The sequence below is a fragment of the Anser anser genome, assembly GCF_964211835.1.
Source record: "Anser anser genome assembly, chromosome: 2".
In the NCBI taxonomy this organism is placed as follows: domain Eukaryota; kingdom Metazoa; phylum Chordata; class Aves; order Anseriformes; family Anatidae; genus Anser; species Anser anser.
Genome location: NC_139721.1, coordinates 13739405 through 13764980, shown reverse-complemented (window position 1 = coordinate 13764980; position 25576 = coordinate 13739405). Strand labels below are relative to the sequence as shown.

Sequence of the window (25576 nt, the reverse complement as noted above, 5' to 3'; positions counted from 1 at the left end):
AAGGGAGGTGGGAAAGCAGTGGTCTTGCACAGACATGAGCACGCTGCAAGGAGCTGGCTGCTGGGTCCCTGCTGATGGTGTGGGCAGCATTGTACATCTGCGGAAGGCTTCAGTGGATGACTGTCAGCTTCTCCTTCAAAGGGATGCTGGCATTTAAAGGGACTGCTAGAGAGTGCGTCAAGCACTATGTGAGTCTTGTTCAGAACGCTGACAATTCACTCTGGAGATGAGTAAGTGCATTTCATCCCAGTTGTGCAGAGTGGCCATCAGAAACACAGGTGTAGTTACAGGGACATACTCTTTCTGCTGTTAGCACATTTCCTTCCCTCTCTTTAAGCTCTGCTGGGAATTGAGGACGAGGGTCTAAATTAAAATCAGCTGAGGGACTGAGTGTGATTGCATGACCAGAAGCCATAACCCCATACACGAGACCTGCTGTTCATTTCTGGGCAGCGCTCTCAGTGCTGTTGGTCATTGCACACTCAGAGTAAGCTGCTGCAGGGTGCTCAGTGCCACCTTCCCACACGTTTGCACCTCTATGAAAAGTGCCACAGTACTGTACCTTGGCAAAATATCTCTCAGGTATACTACCTAGAAATGCTCTGATACGTTTGGTATGGTGAGCCCTTGGCCCCAGTACACCATAATTGCATCCTGGAAAATTTTCTGGGACAGATAAAGCAGCATTCATGTGCTGTCCATAAATGTGTGCATTATCTGAAGTATGCCAGCCATTCCATTCATTTATGGTTCTGATTATATAGCAAGTGTCAACCCATGAGCAGTGAGAACAAGTTAATTTTAATGCAGCTGATTACACAACACTGAAAGAAAAAGGATAGGCTCATGTTGCCCTTCCATAAATTATTGTTTTATTTTTTTAAACACAACCTCCCTTAGGGTAATTTCTCCCGTAGCACAGCTACAGATCTACACACCATCTTGCAGAGGTTAACATAAGGCTGTCAGATGTAAATGTTATGGAGGAATTCTTAAACCTCTGCTGGACTATAAAGTGGTTTTTTTCACCAATAATTTCCTGCTATCCAGAACCAGAGCATGTTGCTGAATTGTATAGTAATAAACAGAAGACAGGCATCTTGTCAGCTGAGTTCTGTTGCAGGCAAGGACTTTAAAAAAAAACAGGTCATGACTTGACCAGTCATGTAGGAAAACAATCATCAAACAAAATTTCTGAGGGTATAATGAAGGGTGGCATGCAAGCGAGTCCTGTGTGGATGATTTATCTGATTCTCATTTGTTGACTGAGCATAATGATCCAGGTTTTTTAAGTTGAACAGGCATGCTCTGAAAAGTGTAACTCTGGCTAAATGACTGCTTGTCAAAATCCACGGGAAAGAAAAAAAATGCTTATTGGTTTGTGTGCTAGAATTCTTCCTGCTCCCAGGAGCGTCATTAAGAAATTCATGAATGTTTCAGAATACCATCTGGGAGAAATTTTATATTCCACCTGTGACTTAAAAGGCAGACATCATGAAAATCATTTATCACTAAAGGAAGAGCAGTCATAATTTGAAAGGTGAAGCAGGCAAATGCAGTGAAGAACATATAGCTTCCCATTGCCCTCTGTGTTGTAAAGCATTGACAGACAGAAAAATACAGTATGGTATCAATCTGATTTGACAGAACATTGCGTTTACTTTGTTCAGGGGAAAATTAATTCATAATATAGAAAAGTAGCGGGGAATGTCGGGATATGAGGGCATTAGATATCTGTGCTTACAATTGCAGAAACCTCTTTGTTGGGATAATACCTGAACCAAACAGCAGCAATGTTGCATGACAATGCCAACATTCCCTGCCTTCTTCCAGGGAAAATCACCTCCCATCCCCAAGCAATAAAAAAAAAGTTGGCGGAAAAGGTGGGGATTCAGAAGGGACAAAGACTCACTTCTTGGGTTGGGCAATGGAGGAAAGGTTACCAAGCTTTCCTGTATGTAATATAACCTTTCTTCAGAATTTTCTTGTTACTGAATTCTGGGATTCCAAACTGAGTCAGATGAAATAGCAGAGAGCACACAAAGTGCAGAGGGAGCCTGCAAGAAAAGATGCTTCGTTCCAGGGAGGTTGGCCACTTCTGCACTGGACACAGGAACAGCCATTTCTGAAGTTCGTGGTAGTGTTTAGGGGATGCCAGTTGCAGACATCAAAGTCTGTTACCTCAACACCCCAGTTTTCCGAAGATCTCATCATTGGTGCTCAGAGTTATTCTGCAGTCTTTTCTTTGGCTCTTCTGCTACTTTCAAGCAAGACCTCAAGACTTCAAAGAGCGTATGGGATTTGGCACCAAAAAGATAACATATTCCAACATTTTGTCTTATTTATTAGGAAAAACTTGAGAGGAATGCTTATATTGAATACTCATTTATGTACCCCTACAGTACTAAAGAGACCAGTGACTGCTGATGAGCTCTTGATGCCCGGAGCCCCATATGTCAGAAAAACTTTTACGGTACGTCTCTGGTATTTTTCTCTACTTCTGTGTGTTGTATGCGTAAGGTAATCCAAACAGACATTTTCTGAAGGGATAATTAGAGCTTATTTGCATTTGCTAAGGGTTGTACTTTAAAATCCTGAAGTCCGTTATCAGTACTTCCACACATTTCAGGTCTGATTCTGCACTTGTTTATCCTGTCTTTCTGCCAGCGTAGTGCTGCTGACTGAAATAGGGTGTGAAATTACATAAAGCCAGTAATATTTTTATTATACAAACTCATCTAAACTCTGTGCTCCTGGTACTGTGTTTGCTGTAGGCATGGATTATCTACCCAGACTGAAGTTTTCTACTCAGGCATACTTTTTCTTAGACCACGATGGGACAGAAATTTTAATTTTAAGCCTTTCTGAAAAGACAGTTTTGAACCTAGTCATTGAAAGCCTTGCCTTCTGCAGCCTCCTAGTTTAACAAAAAATTAACTGAAACCAGAAGACATAGTGCCTTTCCCATATGTGATACAGCGGCCTGTACGCAGGCTTTGATAAAATATAATCACACAGTGTTCATTACTATGTGTTGGAATTAAAAAATAGTTTTCCTGAGCCATTTAGATGTGTCGTGGGGCCAGTGCTCACCTCCTTCTTTTCTCCTTCAAGATCGTCGGCGACGCGGTTGGCTGGGGCTTCGTGGTGCGGGGCAGCAAGCCCTGCCACATCCAGGCTGTGGACCCCAGCGGGCCAGCGGCTGCAGCTGGCATGAAGGTGCGTGGTCAAACTGGGATGCTTTACCGGGATGTTTGGGCTTCTAATTGAAGGTCTTGGGCTGCCCATACTTGGCAGTGAGAGGTGCTCTTCTTTCCTGGGCTGTGTGTCTTTCAGTTTCAGGCATTTCTAATTGTTGATTTCAGTTACCTTTTGCCCTCCTCCTGTTTCTTGTCTTCTGTCCTAGAGGTTCTCAATAGAATCACAGAATGGGCTGGGTTGGAAAGGACCTTAATGATCATCGAGTTCCAACCCCCTGCCATGGGCAGGGACACCTCCCACCAGACCAGGATGCCCAAAGCCCCATCCAGCCTGGCCTTGAACACCTCCAGGGATGGGATGTCTTCAAGTCTCTTTCTCATGTGAAACTCAGCTCTTCTTTCCAAGTTACTTTCTTGATCTTTTCTTTTTTTCTTTTTGTTTCTTTTGTTTGTTTGTTTTTGCTATTTCCACCTATTTCCAGCTCTGCACACATTCTAGTGTTCCTCCCCTTTACTCTGCAGTTTATTTGTAGTTTATTGCAAAATTGTACGCAGGTTCTACACTTTGCCTACATGTGAAGATGAAGCCAGGCATACCTATTCACGATGAAGTTAGTGTAACCCATTGGTCACTGTAAAGCAGTTAAAATTCAAGACATTTTAGAAAGAAGAATGTGTGACACTCATATTTCATAAAGAGTTGAAATGCTTTCATACATGATTTAAAAATAAATAAATAAAATTTCCACGTGAAGGCTTTTGTACTGCTAATGCAGGGCCCATTGACTTACCTGCTGTTTTGGATCGTGTCTGTGAATTAGTCACTCTCTTGTACAGTGGGAAAAATAAAAGCAAAGCATTATGCTAAGAACACATAAAAGCAAGAAAAGGAAACTAGCTGCTACACCTATTCCAGTGTCCAGAGTGGGCCAGGCGCAAAAGAGCAGCTTACGTCGTGTTTTCTTGTATCATAACAACACAAGTGAAGGTTTCAGGTGTATTCCACGAGCAGCCCAGTTTCCCATTAATGTATTAATTAATTCATTTATTAATTTTATCCTGCTTTCTAGAATCTGTCTGCCATTCCCAGTATGCTCACCCATGGATTCCCACTCACCCAGCATATGCCACCTGTCCTACCCATTGCATGGTGCTGGTGGATATGCCATGGCTCCTTCTTTAGTGAATATACAATAAGAGTTTCTCCCCTCTGGCTGCTGATTTTTTATGAAACTAGCAAGAACATTCTGTCTTTGAAACATTTACTTCCCTTGAGGAAGGGCAGCCAAAGCCCTAGAAGGCTGCAGAGCCTGTTGGTACAGGCAGCACCTGACACATCCTGCTGGCAACCAGCTCCATTCTGGAGGGAGCTGGATTTTATACAATACATCAATATAATATCCATTTATAATTTTTATAGGAAGAGTATTGTTTTTGAAAAGTAATCCTGCCTAAAATATACAGGACTGAAATTTAAAAATAGTGAATTTATGCATGTGTATTTTCTAGATTCTGAAGTTGGGAGTTTAGTACCTTACAGTATCTTCTTCTCTCAGAATTTAGCAGCCAGCAGTAGAGTAGATCTATTCTGAAACTTGACTTGTAAAAATAACACTGTAGCGTCATATATAATCTTAAAGTTTTCACTTCTGAACTTCGAAGCTTAGAGCTGAATATAGTGGGCTTTGGGTTTGTTTTTACTTTTGCCTTTGTGTTGACAGCCCTGCAACTATGCAGTAGGACATTTGAGTTAAGCCTGTTTATTTTGTTTTTGTATTGCACCTCTGAAACTGGTTTTGTGTACCAAACTGTGTCCTTGTGTCTTCCGTTCCTGCTCTTGGTGCACTCACGTCCTCTGATGGGGTTACGCAGGTTTATCTGATCCACTCACAACACAAGAATGTAAGACTTCCTTGTCCTAGTGGGAGTAAATGGTATTTTAGACAGTAAAACTGGGATATATTGCCCTGAATTTGCACAAAGGATAGATCTGACTATTTGCAAAGGTCCTGTCCTTACACAAAACCCCTTTTCAGAACAGAATTGTGCATGAAACATGATGGCCATATGTTAGAAGAGTCCTTGCTTAGACACCAAAAATGGTGCCCTGCTTTCAGAAATGCTGAACACGTTTAGCCCCTGGTGAAGATATGCCAGTTTCCTTTGAAAATAAGGTTTTTTATGTATGTGTTGAGGTGTTCCCATGGCAATAGGTATGTAAATTCTAGTGCAGTATTTGAATTTTTTTAAAATCTATGTCACTTAATCCATCTGTTTACAGCACTCTTCAATCTGGCAGATTTCAAGGAATCGTATGACAGGCTCTGCCATGACAGCTCCTTGAAAATAAGCCTTCCCCCCTGTAGAAGCTGCAGGTGGAGCATTTTGAAAATAGACTGCGGTGCGGTAACTTCTGGTGGCCTGGTGTAGGAGGCTTTTGTCTGCCAGTGCTGCTCTGAGTGCTACACCAAAGAAGTGCTAACAAGGAAAGTTGGCTATGATGAAAGGGCAAGAATTTGAAGAAGAGCCAAAGCTTGGCGTTGCAGTTTGTAGAAAAGTTCTTGGCAGTATCAGCAGGGTTTTTCCTCCCAAGGAGATGTATCCAGTGTAATCAGTTCTGGAAGTGTCTGTATTTGTGAAGCTTGTGATTTTGCACTTATCTCTCTTGGAGAGCATTATATTCCCATCTTTGCATTATGCTGGACAAATTGTTGCAAGAGGACTGCTTCCTACCATCTCATTGTAGGACCTCACTTTGTGCACTTAAAAGCCCACTGTATATTACATAAAGCAGTAAACGTTACAGGATCAATCTACCTGAAGGATTCTGTGGTGTCTCATTTTCAATTTGAACTTGGCTGGGTTCCCGGCCTTCTTCAAAGCTCTGTGAATGGAAAGCCTCAGTAGAAATTTCAATGAGCTTGTCATGGAGCGCTTGACCGCACGCAATGGTTGAGCGTGGAGTGACTGGGATGCCCAGGTCTCCATTATGCATACCCACCTCTGGCATGGCAGCACGCACCACCTCGTTACAGCGACATCTTCCTCTGGGGTAATTTTAAGACAATTTAATTCTGAGAAAATTATTAGCTCAGTCTGCTTAAGAGGTGCAAGAGAGTATTGTCTTTGTGGTTTTGAATCTCGATACCTCTTCTGGGCCTAGTAAATAGGATTACCCTTTACAGCTTGGGGTTCCAGGTTTGCAGCTGAACAAATAATTTAATAAATATGTTGTCAATTAGCTTTATTAAAGTCTTTTTAGAGCTGGTTCATTGAAGCGCAGTCGCCTGTGGCAGCGTTGGAGGATCGTTACGGCTGTAAGCGCATTAACAAGCAGAAGCTGGAGGCGACGCAGGGCTATGAAAGGAGTCAGTGTTGCGATGCGTACGTCCAAGTTATTTGTAGCTCTGTTTTGCTGTCTGCTGTCGTCAGCAGACTGAGAAGGGAAGACAGGAACAGCAGGGTTTAGAAGTTCCAAGGGTGCTTTAATATTCCGGATTGACTGGCTGCAAAATTCAGGTCTCTGCAAATGACACTACTAAATACTGCCAGTTGTTGTCAGGAAAAATCTCGTCCCACTTTTTCAGTGTTTTATTCTGTAAACTGTTTTCTGTTTTTAAGGTAAAAGTGTTTTTGCAAAGTTACACAACTTGACTTCAAACTCGTTAGACATTACACGTTGTTATTTAGTGTGACATCACTGCAGCAGAGCGTAACAAATGTCGCAGACCGAGCTTGGTGTGAGGCCTAGGGAGGAGATGAATTAATTGCTAATTTTGCTGATTATCTGTTCTTCCTTTTGGCTGGAGAAACCAGTGCCCAGCTCTAACCTTTGCAGAATGCTGAAGAATATCTGACTCCTTAAACTGATCGTGAACAAATTAACATATATAGCTGTTACACCTAAGGTATTTGTGTCATACACATTGTCAATGGCCACTCAACCTTTTCTGTCCTATTCCAGTTCTTCTTCATTTCAGTTAGCAGCAGGGGGCTTTGGGGACCATGTAGTGATTGGTCACCAGAACCAATCCTTTCTTGGGGATTGCAGGATATAGCCAGCATCATTTCAGCCTGGTTCTACTCTCCTGATGATCTTTAAAAGCTGGCAGAGTGAGGAGGTCAGCCTCATAAATTTCTGTCTGTGTCATCATCTTTTACATTCACAAATGACTATTTCAGTTCTGGGTTGTCAAATGAATTCACTAGCAGGCTAAGAGCCAAATCTCAACCACTATTGAGTAGCCACTGTTTCGTGGTACGTAATTGTTGTCAGGGGCTGTCAAGGCCATCACTCACTCAGGCACTATCTGATCAGTCCACAGAGTCCAAATACAGCGAGAATCACAAAATATTATAGGCCTGCAACATAAAGAACTAAAAGCTACACATTATAAGGTGCCAGCCTTTGGGGAGGGAGTGGGGAATCAAAACCATGTGATATCAGAGGGATTGCCACTGTTTTCAGTTCCTGCAATAGCAAGAAATTTGAACTGTGAAATTCTTGGGAGGTTGAATGTATCCCGTGCTGCAGAGAAATGCAAAACCCATGGTCCTTGCCAATCTGACCTCAAACCTGGTGATTGCTTAGCTGTTTAAGATAACCAGTCTGAAAACCCTCAAAGAACATTTATTCCCCCTGGAAAAAAAAATACCCCACTTATGGCTGTGGCCAATCTCCAATGTTCTACGGAATAGCGGGAAAAGTGGAGGATCGTGGACATCACAAGTGAGAAAATTGTTTGTAATTCCTGACGGCAGCCTAGCGGGAGCTTGAAGATAGGGACTTATGTAAATAAGGTACAATGAACATGCTGCCATTTAAACCTCTCGATGAAGTCTAGGAAAGGGAAGATACTTTGGTGTTTGGTGCTGGGACTCTAACCCTTTAAAGCACTGGGGAGATGCTTCAGTGCTAATTGAAGGTATCCAAAGGGTACTTTTATTATCTCATGTGACTGAGCTTTAAATGAGAAGATGAAGTAGGCTTGGATAAATATTTATACTGTGCACTAGCATATGGTGTTGTTGAAGCAGATGCAATTCAGTCTTAGAATTCTTATCTTATCCCAACATGTTACTGATTGTAGAAAAGCATAAATTACATGAGTTGCCATCTGTTTTCAATTACAGCATGAAAACACTGAGGCAGGTTGGTATTTTCCTTTAGCCATGTTATCAGCTAGCTGCTGAATTTGATAATTACATTAGAGTGAATTCAGAATGAGTGTATTTAGTAATATGAACACTCAAAAAAAGTTGCTGACAAACTGCTTTCATAGCTTGTCCATAAATAGAGAAGAAGCAGAGCTAAATGTGCATGTGATGAATGCCACTAGTGTGGTGCTTGAAAATAGATGTATATATGTTTCAAACATGTCTCCCTAAGTGAGCGTCTCAATTTTTGATCATATTTAATTATAAACTATAAAATAAAGGTCCATTCTCCTCCATGGAAATGTGGTAGCTGTATTCAAGCACCTAACTTTGACTCCAGAGAAATCTAATTTTAAAGAATCAGATTTATATTTTGCTATAAAATCTACTCCTGTTTTGTGAAACCAAAGAAAATTTGAACAGGCTGTAGGCTCAGTGTTCACTTTATGCAACTGTAAACAGATCCTCAGATTTTATTTGCCAATATTGAGCACAGAGATGGAGAGAGTGACCTGAGGATGGTACCTAATAGCCTCAAATATCTCGCGAGTCATGCTCAAGAAGAGTGGTTTGTCCCATTAGTTGGGACATGCTAAGAACATAGTAACAACATAACGGTCAACATTTTGGGTGCTTTTCTTTCCACTTAGTCTTTGGCAAATATCTATTCTAAAAGACTAAAAAAAAAACGTAGTGAAACAGCTGTGTTAGTAACGTGATGATTCAACAGAAGTTGGAAGAGATCAAATATTTGTGAATGTGAAAATACTCAACTCTGCCATTGACATGAAAAATGGGTTAGTGGCTGGTTGTCCTTGACAACTGTTTAACAGCATGCTTTCCTGATCGAAGCATGAATCTGTGCTTGGATTTGCCTACTCTGTGCCTTCCTTCTCATTTTGGTCTGCGGTCATCATTTATTTGCTCAAGGAGTTAGCTGAGGTGATGCATCTGTAATTGTCCTAAAGTTCCCATCTCCACTGGGTGCGTTTCATTAACCTAATTGAGCAGGTCTTGAATTTTTTATGACCTCTTTTAAATAGGTTGGACCTACCCTAAAACCTTGGTAATTGAACTATACCAGGATTATTGTCTTGCAAAAATATGATCGAAACACAGTTCTCTTCCTGAGGAGTACATCTGAGCACTGCACTGTGTGGTCATGGAAACGACGTGGGACTCAAGAGGTCTAATTGAGCCATCACGGATTTTGGAATCCATTTGCACAAAGTAAATGCCTTCGAGTACCATTAATTGCAGTTAAATGCTGGACAGAGCGTTTTAGGAGCAGCAAACTCTTTTTTAAAATGAGTACTGGGCAGCAGGCTATATCTCGCACATCTCCTTTTGTCTGAGAGTTTTGTGAATTCAGCCCTCTCACCAAGCTAAGGGCTTCTCTTAATGAAGGAAAATGTGATTTGGGGAGCTGCGTTGTGTGTCACTGCCAGAACTTTGTCTGGTTGCCAAAAGGAGACAGGGTTTGGCAAATCTTTCCTTTGCTTTCACTGCAGAATGCTACAAGTGCAACAACGGAGTCCTTATGGCCTTGATCATCCTTTGCGTTAGCACGGTGTCTTCAGGTTGATTGAAATCATGAGAAGTTTTCTCGGCAATCCGCCTTTCACCTTGTCATTGGGAATCCCAGTGCAGGATTTGATGAGCTGCTAATCAGTCTCTCTTCCGCCCCGTCACTGCACTGGCTACTTGGTGTTTTATTCCTCTTCTTTAGTGGGAGCTGTATAACTTGTGGACCTCTCAGAGAGGCAAGAGACTATTGTAGAGACACTCTGACAGTGCCCTGCAGGTTGAACCTGCCCCATGGTGGCCACCTGGAAGACAAACTGGGTTTGGATTCTCTTCTTTACCCTGTCACAAACCCTCCGTGCAACTACACCAACCATTTTCCTACCAGAATACAGAGATATTCTTGTACATGGGATTAGACAGATGGACAATGCCAACAAATCTGAAACAGTGGAAAAAATTGATGAGTGGATCCATTATGGTACCAGTACAAACGAAAAACCCTCCAGGTCTATTAAAGTTTCCTTTTGTTTCCAGGGGCTGTGATTAAGAGCATATGGTCTAGGTTTCCCAGTCTCAGAGCCAAAATTTATAGACGAGATAGGGAGACTCCTGTGCAGCAGTGTTAAACCTGCACAGCTCCACTGAGTTTTGAAATTCGGTTTCTCCAACTGCTCTCTTTCTAAGCCACCCTCCTCCTTTTGGTGATGAATTTGTGTTTGCATTAATACTTTCTTTGTGGTATACGAGCCTGCCATCCCTGCCCTGGTTGTAACTGTTCTGGGGCTAGCTAAAGGCTTTCCTTTTCCACTGCTACCCTATTCTGGTCTCTTCTAGTCTTTACCAAAATCCTCCTCTGCTTTACTCTGTTTTCCACTAATAAATCATTAGACTTCAGGTATGACACTCAGGTTCTTTTAAAGCTATGATAAAGCTCCTGCAGTCTTCAGACATGTCAAAATTGCAACCTGCCCTCCTGCTTGTCTTGGTGGAACTCCATTTCTTCTGCTTGTTTCCTTGGTTTGCCTTGCTTCTTTCCCCCCGCAGTTGTTTAAGGTTTATTTTGTCTTGAACCAAGGCTCCAGTATTCATGCTGAAGCTGTTTTGGATGTTTGGGTGAATTCCACTACGTACAGATATCTCTGAATGGATGGTCACTACCAAGTAGATGGGGTGCAGGACTGCATTCACTGCAATGGACTATGGGCTTCTGTTCTTCTGAGTCAGTGGACATAAATTAAATTATATATATATAAAAAAAAAGTTTTAAGATTTTTTTTTATTGGATTAGATGATAGATGCTTGCTGTGGCTCTCAGGGACTGTGTTATATGTTAAAGAAATCAAAATGCTGCGTGTGTAAGGTCATACCCTGAAATATAAGCAGAAAGATCTGCTGCCATGCAGAAGGGCAGAGCAGTACTCCAGCAAACTACCCCACACAAATGAAAACAGAGGTAAATTATTTTTGTGATTCTCAGTTCCCTTGATTTTCAGTCCTGCTTCTGAAGAACAGGAACCATGTTAGTCACTATGGAGAAACTGTTAATCTACTAAAAGAATTAAGGTAGTGGGAATTCCTGTGTGAAATACAAAAGACGGAGCTGGTTTAGCTTTTTGAATACAAATTTAATCTTTAACAGTGAATTACCTTTTCTTTCCCTAAACTTTTAGAATGCAATTTTAGCACTGGCATACCGCAGATCTGAATTTTGGCCTACAGATGTCATGAAATGGTATTATATTTCCAGTAACTCTGTGTGATTTTTTTCTAAAGACTCTTTTAACGCAGTGGGAGAGTTTTACTGGGCAATAAAATATGATTCTTTTTCTTTACAACAGCTGAAATCTTATGCAAATGTAGAAAGTTTTGTGATATCTCAGAGCTCTTCCTTCTGCCTTCCCAAGGGTGGAATTACCATAAGAACTGACCTTGTTTGTAGGTTGGTCACCTAAAATGCTGTTGGGCAACAAGTGACCTACTGTACTTGCGTCTGTGCATTGACTTCTTTTCATCAACAGCAAAAACAATTCAGAAAAAAAAAAATTGCCTGCATGTTCATAATTGGAGGTCAGTGGATTTTTTAAAATTAGCCAAATTATTTTAATAAAAAGTAGGTTTAAAACCCCTTTTTGAGTAAGTGGGGTTTTATGGCAGGATGAACCAGATATCTGAACGCCCTGTGCTTACGAAAGGGCTTTCTTGATTGTTTCTGAAGTCTTACAGCTGTATCCATTCAGAAGGAGAGAAAGCAGTCTTGGTTTCAGCTGCGCTGTGAAACAGTGCTGGGCTTGTGTTTTGATACAGCTTCCAAATTCCAGCAGGGTCTATAGCCTCTTTAATGGCGAGATTTAGTGCCAGCCAGAACAGCTGTGATCTTACCCTTGCTCGAGCTTTCTTAGGCTCTTGCAGGTCACTCCTAGGTAGCCAAGGCTCTCCAAAGGGTAGTCTCATTCGAACAACTTAACCCACTACTGGATTTCTGCAGCGGCTAAAATATGAAAAAAAAAAGCTTAATAAATTTTGAACTGCTTTTGCTCTGGACTGGGAATTAAAAGCAGTTTGTTTTATGAGGTTTAGTGGCAATACCCGTTTCCCTTGAAGCCTTGAAGGGGTCCTCAGACGGTGCTTCAATGACAGCACCGTGGCCACGGCAGCTTTCGGCCCTGAGAGCTTTGGGGGACGTGGGCGCCTTCCCCGCACTCCTAGCCATGCTTTCTTGTTGCTCTTCGAGACGTAAGCTGGCTTCCTCTACTGCTGCAAGCGACTGGTCGGGGAAACATGTTGCATTGAAGCCAGGGCTCTGTTTAGCTAGTCAAACACATGGCGAAACAATCGCACTGTTGTCCGTGAAAACAGAGAGCAGCTGTTTGTCTCCAGCGGCGCAGACCGCTCGTGCTCCTTGCGCTCCCGATAGCACAGGGTGCTCAGGAAGCCCTGCACAGCTCTGGCCGCCCTTGCCTCTCCCTGGTCCGGGCTGGATTAGGGAAGATTTTTGTTTAAGTGATATGGGACCTAAACTAACTACACACAGTTAGTTTAGCCTAACTACATTTGACCTTGCAAGTAAATCGATAATTTTAAAGTTCTTAATTCATGATGTGTGTTTGTCTTCTAGCTCTATAGTTCACCTGTGCTATATCTCTAGAATAGGTGTAGATATGTTGTGAAAAAAAAGAACACGTAAAGGTCCAGCAAAGCATAAAAAGAAGCTATGTCTAAGCTAAGACCTCCTGTCCTTCTGCTACCAGTGCAGTGTTTCACCCAGAGCCGCCTTCAGCAGTCTGAGTTATTTCACATTTCCATAGTTGTTCCGTGGTAGGTATCAACTTACACCGTATAATAAAAATACTTGTAAAGTTAAGCATGCAGTCACTGGTCTGCTTTGCTGCTGTGGCTCAGGCCAGCTCGGCTTCACCCATGGGCATCTCCTGCTTGGACTCAGGTGGGGTCAGTCACGTAACGCTGCTGCCCAGGTAGGGCCACCAGAAGTAGAGACCTGTATTTCCCTGTTCGCTTGTACCTGAGTTATGGAATATTTACATTTCAGGGTGTCAGGCCCTACCTTTTATTACCCTGCAGGTATCTACAGGTAGCTTTAATTTAACTGCATGGGCAATTCCCTTGGCAAGACCTTGCCCTGTTGGTGTCTGTCCACGCTGTGCCTCAGCTGGCAAAACTCAACTCTGCGGGGCTGAGACTTGCATGGAGACTGAAAGCCGCCTGCTCCCAAACAAGAGTTGTTCTCGTGGGCTGTTTTTGCCCTCTATTTTGTGTGCTGTATCTGAGGAATGTGTACAGCAATGGTTTCTTTCTATCCCCAGTGAAAAAAAGACTAAATTCTGCTTGACTCCCATCGGTGGGGATGGAGGGAGGGAAAGGCCACCTGAACCAGTGATGAGGCTCATTGACATCTAATGATATCAATGAAAAACTAATTCTTACACGTCTGAATTAATTTTTATATTAGTGTTTTTTATTTTTATTTTTTTTCAGTTAAGAGTTAAGAGTTGGGAATACTATAAAAATGCAGATCCTTTAAAAAAAAAGATTGTGCTTTCTGTAAACACTCCACTAGAGAAATTCATACTTAGGTAGCCTGTAGTGAAGCTCAGGCAAACCATCCGTACCAGACTGCAGCCGCAGATCAAGACGCAGAGCAAGAATTACATGGAATTACATGGTTATGTTTGCAGTGCTATAAATGTGGTCGGTTTTCTTTACCGTGCACTGCACCACGCTCTGCTAGTAACCGGTTTCTCACCCTGTGCTGGGACAGAAAGCCAGCTTAACACTGGTGTAAAGATCGAACAACAAATGCATCCCTCTGGAGAGAAAATCCTGTGTTTATGCAAGACCTGGATATTTGCCTACTCCCACACCACCCCACTCCACAGCCAATTACACATTCGCTAGAGATATTTACAGAGCTGCAATTTATTCTGTTTCGTGCTGTAACCTCAGCTCTGTTGAAAAGGACCTTGCTTGATTCTTTAACCTTACGGTGCCATGCAGTAAAAAAAAAAAAAAAAAAAAAAAGAAATGTAGGACCTCTGATTTCCATCTCTTTTCCTCATTCCATTGTGACAGAGGAAAGATCACTGGAGTGGGAGCAAATACTTCAGTGCCGCCTGTGTTTGCTTTTCTTTAGGAGGTTAGTCGTGTGTCCCGGGCTCTTCTGTGCCAGCAAGTTCAGCATCTCTGTGGCCTGGGCTGTTTGCTGAGCACGGGGATTCCTGCGCTTTGTGGCTGTGGGTTGCTTACTCAAAAAGCAGAGCCCGTGTAGCAGCACAGACGAAGGCTGTGCGCGTAAGGCTGTAAGAAAAGTTTATCCCCACGCCCTCTCTCCTCCACCATTGTTCTGCTGCCTCAGACTTCCCCGGGGTTGTTCCTTCTGACCTAACATCCATCTTGCCATTGATTTCACCGGCACTTTCAACCTGCTGTGCAGTGCACAGTTTGATCTAAGTGCAGATCTATGTGCACCCACGGAGGATCCCGTCTTCATCTTGGTGTCACCCCCCTCCTTCCGTCTGCCTCCAGCCAGATACGTGTCTATTGCCTCCCTCCTCGAACCGTGTCAGGCATATCAGGGAACTTATTTTGCCTGGAGACGAGTCCTTTTGCTTATTTATTTTTGCTGGCACAAGCTTACAACATAGCAGTGCCTCGCTTTGGCTCGGTGCTCCCAAGGCAGCGCGAAGGACGGGCTGCAGCAGGGACGGGAGCACCCTGGGGAGCACGGGATTCGCATCGTGTCCTCCTCCCCCTGTGCTGGAGGAGGTTTGGTGCATCGGGATGTGGAGTCCTTGGACAGTGACTGGTCCAGCCCCTAATAAACCTTTTTTCTCCCCATGTTTCTACTAAAAGTAAGATTAGTTCTCTAATCCCTAAGGAAAGGAAACCTTTTCCTCTGCTAGTGTTACCAAGTGTTTTGTGTACTAAACCCTGGCTTTGCATGTGAGCCAGGAGGTGATAACGTGGTAATTAGCTCAGGGGGGTTATTTCGGCAGTGTAACGACCGACAGGGCAAGCCTCCATGGTTGCTGCTTGTAAGTAGCTGCTTTTTTAATGGCAACTGCAGTAAGAAGTGGAACAGTTAGTGGAACAGTTCTTGTTCCTCTGTGACAAAATTATGGCCTTAGATGGGAGTGTTTACTTTCCCTCATTTCGCAACTCCTTCATATTTCATACTAAAATCTGATTTTGAAAAGCACGTCTCGATTTCCATCTGTTTGCTCGGGAGCTCCGGCGTGCGCAGGAGGCGGGGATGGGAGCACAAGTTCCTGGAGTCCCAGAGGAGCAGGGGCAGTGTGAGGGAGGGAAACCGCATTTCAAGCATAGCTCTTCCTTTAAAATGTTGGAAGCCTGGAGGTCCCCTTCCTCCTTGCTGAAGGCTGGAAAGCTGAATTTCAGATGTTCGTAGCACTGAAGTCGTCTTCCGCTGAAATCTGCCAGCAAAACAAGAAAAGCCAAAGCAGACGCATTGCCTTTTTAAGCAAGTGATGGTAAAGAATATATATATTTTTTTTTATTTATATATATATATATTTTTTTGCTTTGCTTTTTCCTTCTTAGTTTCAGCAGATTAGTAATATTCACAGGCTGTAGCTGTGGACGTACCACAGGAATAAACCAGGAAGGTTTCTATCTTAGAACTGGGCCCAGAGTTTTTAAAAGTGGTTGACAAGCGTGAAGAGCCTGGCTTGGTGGGCCTCCAGCACTCAGGGCAGGGATAATTGCAAAACCTTTGTCCTTCAGCCACAGTTTGCACAGGTGCCTGTAATGAGGGCTGCATACTGACAGCATGGCCTGAGGTTTAAATGAAGCGAGGATCTTGCAGGTCTCTCCTGCAGACTACGTGTAGGAAATGCATGGTTTTCCAAATTACACATGTAAAGAAGAAAAATTACAGAGTTTTTCTTCTGGAAGATTACAACGAGTTGCAGAACGCCATCATGAAACAATCAGAAGCTTGAGCTACTCCAGCTAGCCAGCTGGTCCTTGCCCCTGTAGGATTAGCAGCACATGAAAAAGAACATTTATTTGTAATTATTGAGGCTATCTCTATAAAAGAAATTTAAGCTGGCTGTTTCTTTAATGGATATGATTTTAATTTTCTTTGGCAAGAAGAAAAGCAAACCCACCTACATTGGAATACTCTTTTTTTTTTTTTAATAGTTACATCGTAAATTCTGGTATAAATTTTGTTCTGTAAAATTGTGAAAATACACTTTTCTTTAGGCAGGTCTGAAAGAAGCTATACTTAGAAGCTTTTATTTTAGTTCTTAGGAAAATTGCTTGAGAATTTTCCAGGCTTGAAAATGACTCCTACCTTTGCCTGAATTCATAATTTCTATTTGACGCTGGTAAGGTTTTTTTTTAAAAAAATACACAAACAAACAAACAAACAAAAAAAACAACTAAAACCCAACACCAAACAGCCAAACAACAACAACAAAAACCCCACAACCCAAACCCCACAATTTTCCATGTGTTTTGGGAATGGCTCATCTCAAAGAAAAAATTATCTGTGTAGCTTTGGTGTCACCTCAGATCGTAAGAAGAAATAATAATCAAGCCAGAATGTCCTAATCTATCTGATATGGAAATCTGTGTGCTTATGAGCAGAGCAGAGGGCCAAATCTGGACCTGACTAGCACACAGCTTGCCCAGCAGCTGCATGTTTCTGTGCGAGGCGCTGATCCCTTCTGGAGCACCTTGGTCCTGAAGGGATCTGCGAGGGGTCTGCGTCAGGCCCGGGCAGGGCCCAGGGACGAAATCCTGGCTGCTCTGGAGCCCGAGATCAGAGCCAGGTATCCCTCTTCTCTCCGTATGAAGAGTTTCGGCCACGTGAAGGTTTTCATTTGTGTGGTTGCCACACATACAGGCCCGGTCATACCTGTGATGGAAACAAGTGGGCCTGGTGCCAGGGCAGCTGCTGGTGTGTGGCGGCCCTCAAAACATTGCCACTTGCTTGCACTTGGAAGGAAGGGGGAAACACAGGTGTGCTTGGAGGGCCTTGCTGAACCGCAGTCTTAGACCCGGCATGGTCCCCTCACTGCTTGGATGAGGGGGTAAATGCCAGTGCTGCTGAAAAACAGCAACTCTGCCACCATCTTTAAAGCGTCACTGCACAGTCCGGTGTTCGTGGGGCAGGCACCCAAGAGTGCGGATCCTCTGAGCCAAACCCTTCGTGCTGTGCTTTCCTTTTAGACTGATGTCCAGTTAACGTGACTCTGTAATCACAGTCTTATCTGACTGTTGGGAGATATGCTATCTGTGGACTCCGTGTGGCTGCTGCTTGCAGCCACACCAGTGATTTGCAGTCACACTCGCTGCGTCTGTACATTTAAATGGTTTTTTTTAGGACTTTTCCCAAGAACTTTGCAATTTTCACTTAAGCCAAATACAGCGGTGGAATTTCCAGTTCCTGGTTATCTTTCACAGTGCCCTCTAAAAAGGGTACCTCAAAAAATAAATCATTTCTGTGAGGATTTTTAAAAATATTAAATCGTAAAAGGCCCAGAAATCAAGGCCTGGCTCCACAAGGATGGGTGACTGAAGCCTATACCACAGCCTCTGAATATTTGGGAACCTAGCCTAACAGCCTATGCTAACATAATATTCCAGTAGCATTTATAAATATTAAGGCCATTCTAAAGCAGGCAGCTAGGTAAGAATTACTGACAACTATGCAATGTTTTCATCAAATATTTGTTATTAAATATTTTTTAATTTAATAATTTCCTTATTAAATAATTTGTCTTAACTTGTGCAATTTCATGCTCATGCCCGTTACTGTTCTCCAAGCTGTGCTGTCAGGTCTCCGATATCCACCTGGAGCATCTCACAATCCTTCTCACCTTGCCTTGGCAAGACCAAGCATGAGCTGGCAGCCCAGGCTCGTCACGGAGGGCAGACAGCACTAACCAGTCACGGGGGGAAGGACTGTGCAGCTCCCAGTAGAGCAGAATCCTCATTCTGGCCATTAAACATTGTGGTAACAATAATTGTAATTCCTCTTCTCGCCGCCTTCAGTTTGATGTGGAATGGCACGACACATCTTTGCTGACTTCTTTAAGCAGAAGGCTTCCAGATCCTTTCTGGTCAAATTGAAGCCCTAAGCTGAAGTTTTTCTTTTCCTGGGAACACCTGGATTTAGTTAAATCTTCTGTATGAGCCAGTGAAAACCCACAGAAAGATGGAGGCACACATACCTTTCCTCCTATCCATAATTCTGTGGGCTGTTTTCTGTCAGGGTGGGAAACAGAAATAGTTAACAATAAATGTTTATTAATGTAATTTTTTAAAAGTAATTAAGTATTTTCATTTCAGAGTTACTTAATTTAACTGTTACTGTTTACGTGTTTTTTATATCACTACATCCTGACCAACAAAATGGTTGGAATTTCTTCTGGGCTTTGTCATTTCTTGAAGTTTGAGGGATAAAAATGGATGGTTATCTCCTGTCAGGCTCCTTGGAGAGCTATGAGGAAATGAGCAATAAAAGGCTCTTTGAGACTCTTTTAACTTTGGTTTATTATCTATTATAGCTACTGACGTGTGGAAAGCTACAGAGAAATTGTGCATGTTTATAGTTACAAAGCCCTTAGGAGCTGTAGTTATGAGCTGAACACTTAGAGCTTTTTGAAATGTGTTTTTATAAATGCAGCATTAAATCATTGAAATTTTGTAAACCAGCTGCCTTAAGAAAATTCCTAAGATAATAAGAGGGTTGACATACTCAGCTGGGCTGGTTTGCGGGTACTCTCTCTCTTGCACTTCTTTTGTAGCACCACCAAGAGAGCAGCTCACTGTGCTGGCTTCTTTGGGGCAGGATTCGTGATAGCCAAAGCGCACAAAGCAGCACCGTGTTTCATTTCCCCATCCTGGATGCTGCACTAGATGGAAAACTGGGGTGGGAGAACAAAATGGGCTGAGTTGAGGACACTGCTCCCCTCACCACGAAGCACTCAGGGCTCAGGATCGTGAAAACCTCTCTCCCCTCACCAGGTCTGTGGGACCTAGCACATGGCTCCACGTTTCTTCATCCCCAAGGGAGCTGGAGCTGGAATTTGCAGGCTCGGCTTTTGGGAGCACTGGCAAAATGATGGTCATGGAGAGAGCTTTTATGCCACCAGGGTGACTGGCTCTGTGTTATCATCTCTCTTCTGCTCCTTACAGCTCTTTTCATGTAGTTTTAGGGCAGTTGTTCTTTCTTCTATGCCTTGGCTGCCTCTCTACTTTTCTCACCTGGCTTGGGTGGAGTATTTTGAAAAATGAACTAATTGAAAATGGTGAAACTAAAATGTCATTTGGATCCAGTGCAAAGGATGGTATGAAGAAGACTGTTCTCAGCCCCTACACACAGCTGCCATTCTACTCTCAAGAGCGTACACTGAAACAAACACCTTGGGAATGCAGATGGGTCAACTCTGGTCTTTTGCATGAGACGCTCGCCCTTTGGCATCTGGCTTGCTGTTTGCTGCTGCGGTGCCCATCCACATTTACACGGTTGTACCCTTGGTGCAAGTAGCTGGCCAGTCTGCGTGCTTCATCACACGCCTGCGTGCCTGTCCCTGGCCAAAGACGAGTCCCATGCATTGGGATTCCAGTAACTCGAGAAGTCTGAGAACAGACAGCAGCAAAACAAACGTCAGCCATTCAACTTCCAAAAATTGCATTAAGCCAGAAGAGACAATGCTATTTCTGCAGGTCTGTTTTAAATCAACTCAAATATTCTTCTGGAGCCAAAGCTATAATTCAGTAAAACTTGATACAATCTTGGAAAGCCCTAGAAAGCATTAGGAAATACCACTGGGAGTTGAGAAGCCTATAGATACTGCAAAAATTTGCATTTTAAACTAAACATATCTCTTAAATGCTAATTGAGGCACGCTGAAGAGGATGATGGGCTACCTCTTCAATCAAAAGCCTTAACATTCAGAAAGCTTTGTCCGCGTGCAAAAGCTGTACGGTGCTGCGTGCAGTTGAACTAGCATATGAAGGCACAGGAAAGATAGATCCGTACTGCTACGAAGTGGCCAAGAGCTGATTGCCATACTTCAGAGCTTGTTGAGACCACCAACCACTAAGGCAGACTTCCAGGACCTCAAGCCCTGCACAGCAATTCTTGAAGGGGTAAGGTTCAAGAGAAGTTTGCTGTCCCCTTAGGGGCGGCTGCTGCTGCTGCTGTTCCTGTGCGTAGGCCCGAAGGAGCAGAGATTAAAAACATCAGTAGCATTTCTGATGAAATGTTTTATTTTGGGATTGGCTTTGCTTCCTCTATAATTTTCCTTAAATGGAACATTGATAGCCGCATTCTGTACATTTTGCACAAATACGAGTTGGGCTTCACCACGCTGAATCCCTGCTCTACTTGAGACAGAAGGTCGCTGACGCACAAAAGCTGAATGGTTGGGCTTGTGAGAAAACATGGTTTAGGGGTAGCAATGTAAGACAGTAAAACTGTTTCCCACCTCTGCTGCTGTGTTTCTGCCTAAAGATAAAAGGTAAAAATATAAAGTTTGAAAATGTCTATAGTGATATGCTCTTCAGAGCTTATTTTATACAGACTCAAGATCAGTTATGAGAAAGATAACGTTCTAGGGAATGCATTGTTTTCATTGAAGCATCAGGATGATATTATTGTTTCTTTAGGCTCCATATTTTTATCATTAAAAACAGATCTAGACACTACACATTTCTGACATTTTTAACAAATACCATTATATTATGATTACAGCCAGAGAAGGCTTAATGTTTTTGAGGAATAAATATTGATATTTTTCTTTTCCTTGTCAGGTTTTTACAATGCTGATGTGACTTTTTGCTCTGACTTTTCCTAACTTTTTTAAGATGCAGAATCACAGAAACACAGAATGGCTGAGGTAGGAAGGGCGTTCTTGAGGCCATCTGGTCCCACCCCAGCTCAAGCAGGGACACCCAGAGCAGGGTGCACAGGGCCACGTCCAGGTGGCTTTTGAAGGTCTCCAAGAAGGAGACCCCACAGCCTCTCTGGGCAACCTGTGCCAGGGCTCCGTCACCCACACAGCACAGAAGTGCTTCTGGCGTTCAGAGGGAGCCTCCTGTGTGCCAGTTTGTGTCCATTGCCTCTTGTCCTGGCACTGGGCACCACTGAAATGCACGGTGGAGTTGGTCCGAATATTTCTATCAAGACTTTTTGGACAGAAAATAACCTCTGATGATACAAAACTTTCAACATTAGAAATTTTTGTGACATTTAGAAACAAAATATTAGCATATTTGAAATTAATTAATGATCCATACTTTCCAAAGAAAACCAAAAACCATTCACAGAAGAAGTATAAAGAGCTAAGTTTATGTTGGAATATCTCCTGAAAATGACAGTGGCATTTTATGTTCCATGGTATTATTTCCTAGAATTTGGATCCTTTGGGTTCATTGTGCACTGGTGGAGGTTCTGGCGCTGAATCTAGTGAGATCATCATCCAGGCTCTGCCCTGAGCCTGGAAACATGACGCACATTTTTACTGTGACTATCAAGAGCTGTCTAAATCATATCAGATGGAATAACAACCTGTTTGCAATGGCCAGAGCTGTCTTGTCCCATCTTGTTTGCAAAGCACCATTGATATCATGGTGTTGTAAGAAAAAATATTGACGTAGAACTTCAAAATTCCACAGGTTTCAAAGCTGTAGTGATATTTAAAACCTTTTTTTTAAAAAAGGAAAATTATCTTGCCAAGTTAATTCTAAGGACTGTATCTTTCTTAAGAGCACCGAATGAAAGAGCACAAAGAGTTCTGGAGGTTTTGCATGCCCAGGAGTTGATGTCTTTGTAGGTAACCTGACACAAAAAGTCTAATGCATAACTTTTGCTGCTTGTCTTTCTCCACAGGTTTGCCAGTTCGTCGTTTCTGTGAACGGCCTCAACGTTCTCCACGTGGATTACAGGACAGTGAGCAACCTCATCCTGACCGGCCCGCGAACGATTGTCATGGAAGTGATGGAAGAAATAGAGTCCTGAGAAGAAAAGATCTCTTACTGGACATTTCTGTGAGAGAAACAGTGACAACCAAGAAGCAGCATGACACGAGGAGACGAAACTTTCTGTGTCAAAATAGATGATTTTGCTTTTGGGGGAGGGGGGTTCTCTTTCATTTAACAATAATAGCACTGGTTATTATGCTGAGAAGTGAGCAATAGATACCAGCATATTTTCACTGAGGACTTCGCTTTGCTTGATGAAGACGAGGTAAAGGCCCTTAGGTCGTCTCTCCAGCCACGGCTGCATCCGTCAGAGCGGTTTCCCACCTAAGCGGCCGTGCAGATTTCCTCACAGTCCACCACTGGATCAAAACACTTCAGGAGATGAAAGAACCACACACTCTGTGGGGTCAGGATGTCACAGGCGGTTTACGTGACTTATTTATGTGGGTAAACATCCTCCAGTCAAGGAAGGGTGACTAGATGCTGGCTTTATTGCAGTCGGACTCAAAGGAACTGTGAATGCATCTCTGTGAAACAAGTAAGTTCATTTTCTGTAGAGGATCCCATGGCGTGGATGTTCAGGCCTGATAGAGCACAATGAGTATTCTAAAAGAAAAATACAAGACCATGCAAATGCAAAAAGCGTGTGCTACTTTTACAAAGTAAAACAATCTGCCCTTCGAAAGTCAGGCGATTTGTTTCAATGCCTAAGCACAGATGTAGGTACTGAAGTATAAAGTGTTGATCTCTTGTTTGTTTGTTTGTTTTCTTATGTGTAAAGGGAAGGTGTCTCGGTCTCATTGTTTGTCACTTTGGAGAATTTCTGGACACCTGTATTCCTAGAAGGAGAATAATATTTAGCGGGTTGAGGTGGGAAATTCGCAGTGTTAGCATTAGCAATGATACATCCAAGCGCTCCAGTAGAGGAAGTACACTTCAAATTGAAGCAATGTACTTGAATGTGCATTAAGCTCATTAGCACTTTCAAATCATCAAATGTTTTGCAAACTACAGACTTGCCACATAAGTTGCATTTGACACTATTACTAATAAAAAATTGTATTTAACTGACTCCTTACTCTTTTTCAAATGGTAGGATTTGTTTGTTGATAAATTTATGAAACTAATCTTTTAAATATATATATATATATACACAAATTCTATATTCTGCTGAGCTGGGTGACTTCTTAACCCTATGGTGATTGGACTTCATGGACATTCGTTGATCTTTGAACTGAACATATACATCCTTGTCCATAGAATTATAAGTACACCTTGCAGCCTTTCTCTGCTGTCTAAATTTTACAATTAAAGCTTGACCTTCCCTATGAGCATACCAAAAATCCTTCATTTTTGGGGTGGGGAAAGTATTTTTCCCTCAAATAATTTTGAAATATATTTTATATTAAAAGTTGTTCTCACTAAATGTGTTGCTCTTGCAGTATGTTTTTCAGTCACTGAAACACACAGATTTCATCAGAGATACAGTAAACATTCATAATTATATATGCCTGCAGATTTGTAGGTAGAAGTCCATGTATTCTTCAGTTCTGATATAGTATAGCCATGGTTGATTTTTAACTAAGAAAACTTCTCCTATTCCACTAGTATGTACCCTTGCAGGAGGGTATAAAACTGAAACCACTAACTTGATACTAACGTCCTGTAGGCACAAACATGTTTGGAAGATAGTTTCAAGCTGTCGTGTAGTACAACAGTTGTTTTTCCTTGTTGTACCCCCCAAACTGCACGCATTATATAACCCTCATCAGATGATATTATACAGTTCATCTAAAATAAATAGTGCAGCACATAACATTACATGAGATGGTAACAACTGTCGAGGGTATCCACTAAGAATAGATGGGGGAAATCCTGCTGTCCCAGAAATGTGTCAGTATGCTACAGGTTTTTGGTTTTGTGGATCCAGGAGGGCTTCCCCAACTACTTCTGCTTTCTTTTCTTATTTGCCAGGGTTGTTTTGGTGGCCTGGCCGGTATGTACTTTGTACCCCTTTAAAATATAAATTCTACATGTTAGATTAGGTTAAATATTAAAATGTGAAGGATTTCCTTAGCAAAATGTTAATGATTCTCTCTAATACCATTGTGGATTCTTCTGTCTTACATCTCTTGCCTTAGTTAATATTCTGCTACAAGTTCCCTGTAGCTTACAGATAATTAAGAAACTGGGTCAGAATTTAGCTTAATAATGCATTACAGAGTGCACTTTAGACTTGAGTAAAAGGAGTGGGAATGGGGGCAGGGAGAAATCTGTGCACATCATTATATTACAGATTGGATATGGCATTTTCATTTGCAAGACACATTAGTCTCTATCACAATTTGAGCACCATTACTTGCCTACTGTTTTATGGGGATTTCCATCTTGTCTTTTCAACTTGATTGGCAATCCAGGATTTAATTAATTCTTTCCCCCTTCAATATGACAAAGGTGTTCAAATGATCTGTGCAATGAAATTTTGTATTTTGTAAAAAAGGATGCGAATTTAACAAGTTGTGAAATGTATCGTTTCCAATTAAATTGCAATTTGTCTGCACACAGTGATTACACGCCCTGCGAGACATCCCCCAGGAGCCAGTGTCAAACTCTCACGCACTTCAGAGGGCACGGGATTTTGAATATAATAGAGAAGCAGGCTCCCTGCGAAGGACCAGGGGAAATATAAGTCTGTTCACAAAAGTAAGGAATTTCAAGACATGATCATGAATATCAAGTGTGGACTGAAGCAAGAAACCAGAAAGGAACTCCCCCCCCCCCAAAAAAAAACACACCACACACACCAAAAAAAAAAAAAACCAACACAAAAAAACCCCACCTTGGCATTAACAGTAATAGCTTCATTAAAAAGATTTTAGTTAAGACTTACTCTCATATGTGATCACATTTATGGGTACTATAAGTCTTGTGAGATCCTTTCATAAATCTTTTAATAACATAGATTAGTGCCACTCCTCTGCATATGTACATCTGCAATTCATTTATGGAACATCTTCAAGCAATATAATAGTTAATTAAGTTCAAGTAGCATTTAAACTAATTGGAGCATTAACTCAATACCATATTTCTCCTATTTTTCTTCTGTCTTATTTGCTACAGGATGCATAATTTTGATTATCTAGATTAAATGCCATGTGTATAGTGTCGAACACAACCCATCCCACTGCTAGTCCCCTTGAAGGCATTGGACTTCAGAA

At 42.2% G+C, this 25576-nt stretch overlaps 1 protein-coding gene across 5 annotated transcripts in view; it reads left to right on the top strand.

The window, feature by feature from the left end:
- Positions 1 to 23429, top strand: part of DEPTOR (DEP domain containing MTOR interacting protein) — an 83463-nt gene extending 60034 nt beyond the window's left edge. For 4 of the 5 annotated variants that reach the window (XM_083824101.1, XM_083824102.1, XM_083824100.1 and 1 more), the window contains 3 exons: positions 2403 to 2473; positions 3115 to 3219; positions 22267 to 23429. In XM_083824101.1, coding sequence (XP_083680227.1) covers positions 2403 to 2473; positions 3115 to 3219; positions 22267 to 22395 — 305 coding nt within the window. In that variant the 3' untranslated portion in view covers positions 22396 to 23429. Of the gene's footprint in view, positions 1 to 2402; positions 2474 to 3114; positions 3220 to 3755; positions 19927 to 22266 lie in introns of those variants that run through there. The other variant, XM_083824103.1, reaches the window with a different exon arrangement.
- The last annotated feature ends 2147 nt before the right edge of the window (positions 23430 to 25576 follow it).